The sequence below is a fragment of the Ammospiza caudacuta genome, chromosome 22 (assembly GCF_027887145.1).
Source record: "Ammospiza caudacuta isolate bAmmCau1 chromosome 22, bAmmCau1.pri, whole genome shotgun sequence".
NCBI classification, from domain to species: domain Eukaryota; kingdom Metazoa; phylum Chordata; class Aves; order Passeriformes; family Passerellidae; genus Ammospiza; species Ammospiza caudacuta.
Window position 1 is genome coordinate 4,451,440 of NC_080614.1, and position 13,124 is coordinate 4,464,563.

The window sequence follows — 13,124 nt, forward strand, 5'->3', positions numbered from 1 at the left end:
CCCTAATCCCAAGCATCTCCCAACTCCTGCATCTCCCAGTTCGAGCAGCTCCTTGTCCCACCCGTCGCTCCAACCCCTGCATCTCCCAGCTTGGACATTCCCTTACCCTGAGCATCCCCCAGCCCCAATCAGCCCCTCCAAAGCCCTGCACCCCCCGGCGAGGCCACCCCGGTTCCCCACCTGATGCGCTCTCCCTCGGCGCGCCGCAGGGCCGCCCGCAGCTCCTCGTTGGAGCGCTGCAGCGCCTCCTTCTCCCGGGCGGCATCGCCCAGCGCCCGCCGCGCCTCCTGCGCCCGCCGCCGCTCGGTGTCGCGGCCCTCGCAGCTGTCCCGGGCCTCTCGCTGCGCCTCCAGCAGCTCCCGCCGCGCCGCCGCCCGCGCCTCGGCCCCGGCCCGCAGCTGCGCCCGCGCCTCCTCCGCCTGCCCCGAGCGGGAATCCAGGATTTGGGGGTTCAGGGGGGCGGGAAGGGGTTTTTGGGGGGCAGGGGAATCTAGGGATTTGGGGGTTCCAGGAGTGCAGGAGGGGGTTTTGGGGGGTGGGGAACTCCAGGATTTGGGGATTTCATGGGGGCGGGAAGGGGTTTTGGGGATTGGGGAACTCCAGGATTTGGGAGTTTCAGAGGGTGGGAAGGGGTTTTTGGGGGTTGGGGAACTCCAGGGATTTGGGGGTTCCAGGGGGGCGGGAAGAGGTTTTTGGGATCGGGGAACTCCAGGGATTTGGGGGTTTCAGGGGGGCGGGGAACTCCAAGGATTTGGGGGTTTCAGGAGTGCAGGAGGGGTTTTTGGGGGGCTGGGAACTCCAGGATTTGGGGGTTTCAGGGAGGCAGGAAGGGTTTCTGGGGGGCAGGGAACTCCTGGATTTGGGGTTTCAGCGGGGCAGGAAGGGTTTTTGGGGTGCGGGGAACTCCTGGATTTGGGGGTTTCAGGGGAGCAGGAAGGGTTTTTGGGGGGCAGGGAACTCCAGGGAGATTTCAGGGGAGCAGGAAAGGGTTTTGGGGTGCGGCTCACCTCCCGCAGGGCGCTGTCCCGCTGCTTGGCCGCCGCTGCCGCCTGGTCCCGGAGCGCCCTTGCCTCCCGCTCGTGGCTCAGCGCCGCCTCCTCCGCCCGCAACCGCAGCGAGCGCAGCTCCGCTGCCAAGGCCTGGGGGGAACGGGGGCATCCTGATACCCCCCTCCCTCCTTTCGGGGGTCCCGGAGAGAGGGGACAATGGGGATGGGGTCCTGGACAGGGAGGGGGGAATGGGGATGGGGCGCAGAGAGAGGAGGGACAGTGGGGATGGGGTCCCAGAAAGAGGGAGGGACAATGAGGATGGGGTCCCAGGGAGGGGGGAGGACAATGGAATGGGTTCTGGAAAGGGGTGGGGGGGGAACAGTGGGGATGGGGTCCCAGAGAGGGGGGGCAATGGGGATGGGGTCCTGGACACGGGGGGGTAATGGGGTTGGGCTGCAGAAAGAGAAGGAACAGTGGAGTTGGGGTCCTGGAGACAGGAGGACAGTTGGGATGGGGTCGTGGAGAGAGTGGGGCAGTGGGGATGGGCTCCCAGAGAGGGGGCAACAATGGGGATGGGGTCCCAGGCTCAGGGAGGTAATGGGGATGGGGCACAGAGAGAGGAGGAACAGTGAGGTTGGAGTCCCGGAGAGAGGTGAGGTAATGGGGATGGGTCCCAGAAAGAGAGGGAAACAATGAGGATGGGGTCCCAGGGAAGGGGGAGGGCAATGGAATGGGTCCTGGAAAGGGGGGGACAGTGGGGATGGGGTCCCAGAGAGAAGGGGTGCAATGGGGATGGGCCCCAGAAAGAGGGAGGGCAATGGAATAGGTGCTGGAAAAGGGGGGACAGTGGGGATGGGGTCCCAGAGAGAGGGGGGCAGTAGGGATAGTGCAGGGATGGGGTGAGGGGGCTCAGGTACCACAGCTGAGCCCCATTCCTGCAGGAGATGGGGGGTGAAGCTGGGGGGCTGCAAGAAAAGGGGACACTGTGGGGGGTTTTGCAATGTGGGGGTGAGCCTCAAGCTGGGGGGTGCAATGGGGGGGTACCCAGGAATGGGGGGATGCAATGGGGAGGCCACAGGGGATATTCAGACAGGAGGGGCTGCAGTGGGAGATGCCCAGGAATTGCGGGGTGACAAGGGGACACCCAGGCACGGATGGCTGCAAGAGCAGGGGACACTTTGGGCAATAGGGGTCACAAAGAGGGGAGACACCTGGGCATGGGGGTGGAAGTGAGGGCTCTGTGCCACCCTGGGGGCGTTCTGGGAGCCCCCCAAACCCACCTGCTCCTTCTCCTGGTGGCCTGTGACCTCTCGCCGCCGCTGCTCCAGCTCGGCCGTGGCCTCATCCAGGCTCTGCTGGAGCCCTGCCAACGTCCCTGCCAGGGCCACCCGCTCCTCCTCCTGCAGCGCCAGAGCCTGGGGACATCAGGGAAGTGACACAGGGCTGGGGGACATCGGGGTGGCACAGGGACAGGGGGACATCCGGGCCACCACCTGCTGCTTCTCGCTCTGGCGCTGCTGCCGCGACGCCGCCAGATCGGCCACCAGCTCCTCGTGCTCCTGCACCAGCCGGCCCCGCTCGGCCTCCAGCTCCTCCTGCCGGCTCCAAAATCATCAGTGAGCCCCAAAAATCACCAGTGAGCCCCAAGAATCACCAGCGGACCCTAAAAATCACCAGCAAACCCAAACAATCCTGCACCCCGAGCATCATGCCCCAACAATCAGTGGGAATGTCAGAAATCAAGGTTGTCCCCCAAAAATCACCATTGTGCCCTCAACAATCAGCACATGCATCAAAAATCAGCTCAGACCCCCAAAAATCTGTATTTCACCCCATAATCACCATTGAGCCCCAAAACACAACATTTCACCCCAAAAATAACCACTGGACCCTAGACAGTCAGCACGTGCATCAAAAATCAGCTCTGCACCCCAAAACACATTTTATCCCAAAACCCAACATTTCACCCCAATGACCAACATCGTTGCCCAACAATCACCCTTAAAACCCCCAAAATCACCATCACACCCAAAAAAACTCCATCACACCTTAAAACTCTCCACCACAACACCCCAAAATCCCAGCGCCGTGCCCCCAATCCCTCCCGCAGCCCAAACCCTCGTGTCCCCCCGCCCCGTGCGCACCTTCTCCCGCTGGAGCTGCTCCAGCTGCTCCCGGTGGGCATCGCGGGCACTCTGCAGCGCCGCTGCCACCGCGGCCGCCTCGGCCACCGCCACCGCCTGGCGCCGCTCCCGCAGCTCCTGCGCCCGCTCCCGCCGCGCCACACCCAGCTCCGCTGGGGGACACGGGGACAGCGCGGTCATGGGGACACCCCTCAGTGATGGGGACACCCTCAGTAATGGGGACACCACTCAGTGATGGGGACAGTGCAGTCACGGGGACAGCCTTGGTCACAGGGACACCCTTTAGCGATGGGGACAGTCTCAGTCATGGGGACAGTGATGGGGACAGCGGAGTCATGGGGACAGCGCAGCCATGGGGACAGCCTCGGTCACAGGGACAGCCCTCAGTGATGGGGACAGCCCCAGTCATGGGGACAGCCTCAGTCACAGGGACACCCCTCAGTGATGGGGACAGCCTCAGTCATGGGCACATCCCAGTCATGGGGACACCGCACCATGGGACACCCCAAGTTATGGGGACACCCCCAGTCATGGGACACCCCAGAGCTAATGGGGACCCACCAGTCACTGGAGACAACCCCAGTCAGTGGGGACACCCTGTCATGAGGATACCCTATCATGAGGACATCCCCCCCATCAGTGGGGACACTCCCAAGTCATGGAGACACCCCCTGTCAATGGGGAAAAGGGGATGGAGCTGAGGATGAGGATGGGGATGGACAGGGATGAGGATGGGGATGATGGATGGAGATGGACGGTGAAGATGGAGATGGACAAGGATGAAGATGTGTATAACAGACACTGTGGATGGGTATGGATGGTGAAGATGGGGATGGATGGGTTGAAGATGAAAATGGGGATGGATGGCATGAGGATGAAGACCGGGATGGATGGGTGGGAGCTGGCCATGGCCAGGCCGATGGGACACACGGGTGGCCGGGACCCCTCACCCTCCAGCGCCTCCTTGGCCTGGGCCAGTGTCCGGCCTTGGGCCTCCAGCTGCTGATTGCGGGCCTGGAGCTGGGCCAGCTCCTGCTGCAGCTGGAACACGGCGTTCTCCAGCCCCTCCTTCTCTGACCTGCGGGACACCGGGCACGGGGCTGGGCACGGGGCTGGGCACGGGGCTGGACCCGCCCAGCACCCCCTGAGCCCGGCACCCCCCGAGCCAGCCCCACCTGAGCCCGGCGGCCTCGCGGTGGCGGTGCCGCTCCTGGCGCTGGGCAGCCGCGATCTGCACGGCCAGCCCGGCCCCGTCCTGGGCCAGCGCCGCCTGCGTCCGGCCCAGCCGCTCCTGCTCCGCCCGGAGCCGCTCCTGCTCCGCCCGCGCCCGCGCCAGAGCCTCGCCCGCCGCGCTCTGCTCCTGCACCGCCTGCGGCACACCGGGGACACCTCAGGGACACCAGTCATCGCATCCCCCTCCCAGTTACCCGTGGCACCCTCCCCACTGCTTCCAGTTGCTCCAGCACCCACCCTTGGCACCTCCCCACCCCTCCCAGTTACCCCAGACACTCTCCCCGCCTCTTCCAGTTGTCCCTGGCACTCTCCCATTTACCCCTGACACCCTCTCAGCGCTCCCATGCCGCCTTCCCACCCCTCCCAGTTACCCTTGGCACCCTCCCCACCGCTCCCGGTTGCCCCAGCACCCACCCTTGGCACCCTTCCCACCCTCCCAGTTGCCCTCGCGGTGCCCACCTGGCCCAGGCTGTGGCGCAGCCGCTCGTGGAGCCCGCGCAGCTCCCGCAGCTCCTCCCGCAGCCCCCGCCCGTCGTCCCGGGGGTCCCGCAGTGGCCGCTCCGGGTCGCGCCGCTCGCTGCCGGGCCGGGGGCCGCTCTCCAGCCGCGCCCGCAGCAGCGCCAGCTCCCGGCACAGCTCCCGGCTGCGCAGCCGGCCCCGCTCCCGCTCCTGCTCCAGCCGCTCCAGCCGCCGGCCCAGCTCCGCCTTGTCCCGGGCCAGCCCGGCCGCCAGCTCGCTGGTCTTGGCCAGCGCGTCCCGCAGCCGCGACTCCTCGGCCTCCGCCGCCCGCCGGGCCTCCGCCAGCTCCCCGCAGCTGCCCTGAGCCTGCGAGCGGGCACCGGCTGGCACCGGGGGCACGGCCGGATGGGGACAGGGGGCAGGGGGAGCACAGGGGACAGGGGTGGCACCTGGGGCTTGGGGAGCACCTGGGTACATGGGGGGCACCTGGGGCTTGGGTAGCACCTGGGGCATGGGGGACACCTGGGGCTTGGGGAGTACCTGGGGCAGGGGGGGCATGAGGGGCACCCTGGGGCTTGGGGAGTACCTGGGAGCACGGGGGGGCACCTGGGGCTTCGGAGTACCTGGGGCATGGGGGCACATCTGGGGCTCATCTAGCTTGGGGAGCACCTGGGGCATGGGGAACATGGAGGGCACCCGGAGCTTGGGGAGCACCTGGGGCATAGGGGGCACTTGGGGACACCTGGGGTATGTGGGGACACCTGTGGAACCAGGCCATGGGGGCAGCTGGGGCACGGGGCTGCACCCAGGGCAGGCCTGGCACTCTTGGGGGAGTGCACCTGTACCCATGGGATGCACCTGTACCCGTGCCCGGCCCCGCTGTGGGGCGGGTCCCGGTGCCCACCTTGCCCAGGGCCTCCTCCAGCGCCTCCTGCTCGCCCCGGGCCAGCTCCACCTCCAGCAGCGCCCGGCTCAGCTCCTCCCGCGCCTCCAGCAGCTCCCGCTGCGCCCGCGCCCGCTGCGCCTCCAGCTCCTGCACCTGCTGCTGGCTGTGCGGGGACAGCACACACTGCCTGTGCCCACCTGTGCCCGCCTGTGCACCCACCTCTGCCCGCCTGTGTCCCCTGTGCACCCACCTGTGCTCCCCTGAACCCTCCTGTACCCCCCTGCACACCCACCCGTGTCCCCTGTACACCTACCTGTGCCCACCTGTGCCCAACTGTGCCTGCCAGTGTCCCGTGTGCACCCACCTGTGATCCCTGTACACTCATCTGTGCCCACCTGTACCCACCTGCATCCACCATAGGTAGGTCTTGAGGGTGCTATACCCCCCAGCACCTGCCTATGTGCACCTGTATGCACCTGAGCCCACCTACACCCACCTGTGCCCACCTACAGCCACCTGTGCCCACCTACAACCGACTGTGCTCATCTGAACCCTCTTGTACCCCCCATATACCCTCTACCTACCCAGACCCCACACCCACCTGGGTCCCCACCTGCACCTGCCCATGCCCACCTGTGCTTCCTGTGCCATCCTGTGCCCCATGCCCACCTGTGCCCACCTGTGCCCCGTGCCCTTGTGTGCCCCCAGAGCCACCTGTGCTCATCTGAACCCTCTTGTAGCCCCCGCAAATCCTGTACCCACCCTGGCCCCGCACACACCTCAGTCCCCACCTGATCCCTCCTGTGCCCACCTGCGCCCACCCATGCCCCGTGCCCACCCGTGCCCACCTGTGCCCACCCACCCGTGCCCACCTGTGCTGCAGCTGCTCGTGGGCAGCCTGGGCGTCGCGGGCAGCCTGGTCCCGGCCGTCCTGCAGGCTCTCGCTGCGGCGCCGCAGCTGCTCCCGCTCCTGCTGCAGGGCCCCCGCACGCTGCTGCTCCTCCGCCAGCGCCGCCTCCGCGCGGCACAGCTCCCTGCGGACACACGGACACACGGACATGGACACACGGACATGGACACACGGACATGGACATACGGGCACATGGACACATGGGCACAGCTCCCTGCGGACACACGGACACACGGACATGGACATACGGGCACATGGACACACGGGCACAGCTCCCTGCGGACACACAGACACGGACACACGGACATGGACACACGGACATGGACATACGGGCACAGCTCCCTGCGGACACACGGACACACGGACATGGACATACGGGCACATGGACACACGGGCACAGCTCCCTGCGGACACACGGACACGGACACATGGACATGGACACAGCTCCCTGCGGACACACGGACACGGACACACAGACATGGACGCATGGGCACAGCTCCCTGCGGACACACGGACATGGACACACGGACACATGGACATATGGGCACAAGGGTACATGGACGCATGGACACATGGGCGCACGGACACAGGCACACAGGCACACGGGCACAGGGACACATGGATGCACAGGGACAGATGGACATTCAGGGATGGACACACGGACACACATGGACACACAGCCACACACACAGGACAGACAGAGGGGCGGTACCTGCGCAGCCCCTCGGCCTGGGCCCGCAGCTGAAGCCCCTCCCGCTGCGCCTCCTCCTGCGCCCGCCGGCAGCTCCCGGCCTCGGCTCCCAGCTGCTCCAGCCGCTGCTCCAGCACCCCCAGCTCCCGCCGCAGGCTCCCGGCCGCCTCCCGGCCCGCCTCCGCCTGGCTCCGGGCCTCCTGGGGGCCAGCCTTGATCACATCCCATCCTTGTCCCCGTCCTTCCCATCCCCATCCCCATCCCCATCCCATCCCATCCCATCCCATCCCATCCCATCCCATCCCATCCCATCCCATCCCATCCTCCTCCTCCTCCCAGCTCACCTGCAGCTGGAGCTGGCGCCGGCTCAGGGCCGCGTGGACGGCAGCAGCAGCAGCGCTGGCAGAGAGGCTGCGGAGAGGGGACACGGCGGGACACGGAGGGGACACGGGGGGACACGGGAGGGACACGGCAGGCACGGGGGACTCGGGGTCATCTGCCAGCACCGCCTGCTCCCGGGAAAATCCAGGGGAAAGTGAGGCAGGGAAGGGAATTAAGTCAGTGAAGGGGGAAGGGGAGATGGAGTCCAGGGAAGGAAAAACTGAGGTGAGAAATGGGAAATCAAATAAGGGGGAAAGAGAAACTAAGGCAGGGAGGGGAAAACTGAATCAGGGAGAGGGGAAACTGAATAAGGAAACACAAAAATGAATCAAGGAAGGGGACACTGAGACAGAGAGGGGACACTGACACAAGGAGGGGACACTGATGCAAGGAGGGGACACGAAGGCAGGGAGGGGACACTGAGGAAGGCAGGGAAAGGATACTGAGGAAGGCAGGGGACACTGAGGCAGGGAGAGGCCCCTCCAGGCTGCGGGTGGCCCGGGGTGTCCCAGCACCTGGGTGATCTCGTGCAGCGTCCGGCGCAGCAGCTCCAGCTCAGAGCGCAGAGCCTGCACCTGCTCCGGCGTCGGCTCCCGGACGCGCGCGGCCTCCTGTGAGCCCCGGGGTGGGATCAGGCCGGGAATGACGGATCTGCATCCCCAAACCCCACACCTGCACCCACCAGCTCCCGCAGCTGCAGGGTCAGCGCTTCCACTGCCCTCTCCTTCTCCTCATCCTCGCTCCGGCGCCGCTCCAGGGCCGCTGTCAGCTCCGCCAGCCTGGCCAGGACACAGCCAGCATCCAGCATCCAGCATGCAACTTCCAGCATCCAACATCCAGCATCCAACATCCAACATCCAGCATCCAACATCCAACATCCAGCATCCAGCATCCAGCATCCAGCATGCAACTTCCATCATCCAACATCCAACATCCAGCATCCAGCATCCAGCATCCAGCATCCAGCATCCAACATCCAGCATCCAACATCCCTGCCTCAGCCTCAAAACCTTCCCCACGAAACATCCCCTATGGCCCCATGGGGGTGAATCCTCCCCATCCTGGTGCTCCTGCATCCCCTGGTGCCCCCATACCCCTCCTGATGCTCCTGCACCCTCTGGTGCTCCTGCATCCCATCCCTCTGACCCATATTCCCTTCCCGTCCCATGCCACATCCCCAAAATCTTCCCTATGGAACATCCTCCTGTGCTTCTTCACCCCTCCTAGTGCCCCTGCACTCCTCCTGGCAGTCCTGCATCCCTCCTGGTAGTCCTGCATCCCCTCCTGGTGTTCCTGCACCCCTCCTGGTCCTCCTGCATCCTTTCTGGTCCTCCTGCATCCCTCCTGCGCCCCTCCTAGCAGTCCTGCACCCCTCCTGGTGCTCCTGCATCCCCTCCTGGTGCCCCTGCACCCCCTCTTGATCCTCCTGCACTCCTCCTGGTGCCCCTGCACCCCTCCCGATGCTCCTGCATCCCTCCTGGTCCTTCTGCCTCCCATCCCTCTGACTCACTCTCTCCCCATCCCGTACCACATCCCCTACACTTCCACCCCTCCCCTCACCCAGCCAGTGCCCCCATCCCCATACCTGGCTGCCAGGGTGTTTTTCTCCAGCTCCGCGTCCCGTGCCCGCGCCTCCAGCTGCTCCTGCAGCTGCTCCAGGCGCAGCTCCTGCCGCTCCCGGGCGGCGCCCGCCTGGCTCTCGGCCAGCCGCAGGTTGGCGGCCAGGTGCAGGCAGGCGGCGTGGGCGGCACGGCCCGTCCGCGACACCTCGTGGCCCAGCTCCGACAGGTCCCTGTGCGGGCACGAGGCGCAGGGTGGGACCCCCAGGGACCCCCGGAGGGAGGGATCCCGCCCCGGGCCCCGCTGACCTCTCGGTGGTGGCTTTCATGTCCCCGAAGTGGCGCCTGAAGGCCACCAGCTGCCGCCAGAGCGTCAGGAGCCGGCTGTGCTCGTTGCTGAAGTAGGTGTTGAAGGACTGGGGGAGGTGGAGCGAGATCGGGGATCCACCACGGTCACCAAATTCACAAATATCCCTCCTGGCCACACCAATCAGCCCCACAGTCCTCCACAGCGCCACCCCAATTCTTGTGGGCATGGACAGGGGTGTGGGGGGTGACACGTCCCTGCCTCACATCCCCTTCCTATCACATCCCCCAAACCCCCAAATTCTTCTCCATGCAACATCCCCCACGGCCCCACATTCCTGCCAGGGTCCTGTGTAACTGTCCCTGCATCCCCCTGCCTCATCTCCCTTTCCCATCCGTGTCACATCCCCAAATCCTTCCCCATGGGACATCCCCCATGGCCCCACATTGTCCCTGACACACCCACCTGCCTCATCTCCATTCCCATCCCAAATCCTTCCCCATGGAACATCACCCATGGCCCCACATCCCTCACATTGTCCCTGACACATCCACCCGCCTCATCTCCATTTCCCATCCCAATCCTTCCCCACAGAACATCTCCCTGGCCCTGCATCCCTCCTCAGTGACCCCACATCCTGTTGGGGAAGATGAAACAGGAAAGCCTTATAAATATGATTGTCTGGCAAAAGATTTTGAGAATATGGAAACTATAAGTGAGATTGAAATGAAAGCAAGCTTTGAGATCCCTTAGTTACTGAACAAAGGAAAACAATGGTGTGGCCAGCTGAAGGTGATCCCCTTTTGATGGAACAACACCCTCTGCCTGCAGACAGGCCCAAGGGTCAGAGCAGACCCTGCAGCTTGGCAGAAGGGGCCAAAGAGGAGTTTGTAGGGTTTAAAATGTAACACAGTGTGGTAATGCAATGATTCTTATAGGCTGTATGTAAATGCTGTAGGATTTGTATGTTGTACTAGATTGGTTAGTGAGAATTAGAATATTCAACACAGAAGAAGATTTATTGTATTGTAATGGGAACATCACTCTCTTACCCTTTTTACTCTCTCACCCTCTCATCCTCTCTCCCCCTCTCTTCTCTCAGCCTGCTCCAGCTGTGTTTGGCAGCTCCCAGCAGGGCCCTGCACTTGGCCCTTTGCAATAAACCCCAAGTTCCAGACCTGGCTGCAGAGATCTCCCATCTCCGTTCATCCCAACCATGCTACCCCCTGATGCTCCAACACATCCCTCTGCCCTGCATCCTCTTCCCATCACGTCCCCCCCATACTCCCCAAACTCTGCTCTTTGCAGCATCCCCCACGACCCCACATCCCCTCTCCATGATCCCACATCCCCTCATCCCCCTGCCTCACACCTCTCATCCCCTGCTGCTGCTCCCTGGTGTCCCGTATCCCCTCCCGGGTGTCTCTCACCTCCTCCTCCCGCCTCCACTCCGCCTCCCGCTGCTCCAGCTCGTCCCTGGCCCGTGCCCAGTCCGCCGTGAGCTTCCTGATGTCCTCGCTCAGCGCCGCGTTGGCCACGTTGGCCTGTTCCAGCTGCTCCCGCAGCATCGAGTTCACCTGCACCAGGCTGCTGCTCCTGGATCGGGGTTCATCGGGGTCAGCATCCCCCAGGAATCCTCACATTCCCCTTGGGATCCCACCCATCCCTGCTGCTCCTGGGATTGGGGATCACCAGTGTCAGAATCGCCTGGGAATCCTCACACGCCCACCCACCTCTGCTGTTCCTTGGATCCCAGGGGATCACCGAGCTCAGCATCCCCCAGAAATTCCCACATTCCCACCCATCTCTGCTGCTCCTGGGGTTGGGGATCACCGGTGTCAGAATCCCCTGGGAACCCTCACTTTCCCCCCAGGATCCCACCCACCTGTGCTGCTCCTGGGATCCCAAGGGATTACCAGGGTCAGAACCCCCTGGGAATCCTCACATTCCCACCAACCCCTGCTGCTCCTGGATCAGGGGTCACCGAGCTCAGCATCCCCTGGGAAACATCACAATTCCCCAGGTCTCGCCCACCTCTGCTGCTCCTGGGATCTCAAGGAATCACCAGGGTCAGAACCCCCTGGGAATCCTCACACTCCCACCCACCTCTGCTGCTCCTAGAATTGGGGATCATGGAGGTCAGAATCCCCTGGGAACCCTCACATTCCCCTTGGGATCCTGCCCACCTCTGGTGCTCCTGGGATCGGGGATCACCGGGATCAGAATCCCCTGAGAATCCCTAAATTCCCTGGGATCCTGCCCACCTCTGGTGCTCCTGGAATCCCAAGGAATCACCAGGGCCAGAATCCCCTGGGAATCCCAACATTCCCACCCACCTCTGCTGCTCCTGGGATCCCAGAGAATCACCGAGCTCAGCATCCCCCAGGAATCCTCACATCCCCCAGGATCCCACCCACCTCTGCTGCTCCTCCTCCAGCCGGATCAGGGCGTTCTCCAGCTCGTTGCTGCTCTCCTCCTCGGGCTGGGAGCCGCTGGCATCCAGCTGGATCTGTGGGAACACCCCCCCGCTGGCCATCACCCCGATTTGGCATTTGGGGCAGGGCACCCCCAAAGCCTCCCTCACCGTCATCCTCTCCTGCTCCAGCTCCGTCGCCTTCTCCAGCAGCTGCTGCTCCACTTCCCCGCATTTCTTCTTGTACTGCAACACCTGCAGGAGGGACAGGGGGTGACACCCATGGTGGGCTGTCCCCAAATTATCCCAGTACCCCCTTGGGGATGGATTTACCTTGGCTTGGAGCTTCTGCACCAGCTGGGCCTGGCGCTGCTGGCCCTCCTGGTAGGCCTGGAGCTTCCTCTTGTAGGCAGCCTGCTCCTCCTCCAGCAGCCGGCGCAGCTCGATGTTGTGCTGGGCCAGGCTCCGGCTCTCGGCCGCGTCCTCGGGCTCCAGCCGCAGGCTCTGCTCCAGCTGGGACCAGGGGAGACCAGGCTGGCATCCCTGGGCATCCCCCAGCCCAGGCTGGCACCCTCACACCCCTGAGTATCCACTGGCACCCCCATCTACACCCCTGGGCATTCCCTGGCCCAGGCTGGCACCTTCACACCCCTGGGCATCCACTGGCATCCCCACATCTCTGAGCATCCCCCAGTCCTGGCTGGCACCTCCACCCACAGCCCTGGGCATCCCCCAGCCCAGGCTGGCACCCCCATTCACACCCCTGAGCATCCAGTGGCACCTCCATCCACAGCCCTGAGCACCTCCCCAGCCCAGGCTGGCACCCCCATCCACAGCCCTGGGCATCCTCCAGCCCAGGCTGGCACCTCCACATCCCTGGCATCCCAGGCTGGCACCTCCACACCATTGAGCATCCCCCAGGGCAGGCTGGCACCCCCATCCACAGCCCTGGACATCCTCCAGCCCAGGCTGGCACCTCCACATCCCTGGGCATCCCAGGCTGGCACCTTCACACCCCTGAGCATCTCCCAGCCCAGACTGGCACCTCCACCTACACTCCTGGGCATCCTCTATCCCAGGCTGGCATCCCCACACCCCTGGGCATCCCCCAGCCCAGGCTGGCACCCCCAACCACAACCCGGGGCATTCTCT

The 13,124-nt window shown here is 64.5% G+C and overlaps 1 protein-coding gene across 1 annotated transcript in view; it reads right to left on the reverse strand.

Annotated features, from left to right (window-relative positions):
* CROCC (ciliary rootlet coiled-coil, rootletin) overlaps positions 1–13,124 on the reverse strand; it is a 32,712-nt gene that overhangs the window by 15,706 nt on the left and 3,882 nt on the right. The window contains 20 exon segments of the mRNA XM_058818538.1: positions 181–419; positions 1,008–1,139; positions 2,270–2,404; positions 2,483–2,584; positions 3,134–3,285; positions 4,084–4,211; positions 4,309–4,502; positions 4,826–5,191; positions 5,730–5,874; positions 6,584–6,745; positions 7,334–7,512; positions 7,657–7,821; positions 8,209–8,304; positions 8,376–8,472; positions 9,279–9,485; positions 9,562–9,668; positions 10,990–11,155; positions 11,977–12,068; positions 12,144–12,227; positions 12,306–12,485. Coding sequence (XP_058674521.1) covers positions 181–419; positions 1,008–1,139; positions 2,270–2,404; positions 2,483–2,584; positions 3,134–3,285; positions 4,084–4,211; positions 4,309–4,502; positions 4,826–5,191; positions 5,730–5,874; positions 6,584–6,745; positions 7,334–7,512; positions 7,657–7,821; positions 8,209–8,304; positions 8,376–8,472; positions 9,279–9,485; positions 9,562–9,668; positions 10,990–11,155; positions 11,977–12,068; positions 12,144–12,227; positions 12,306–12,485 — 3,128 coding nt within the window.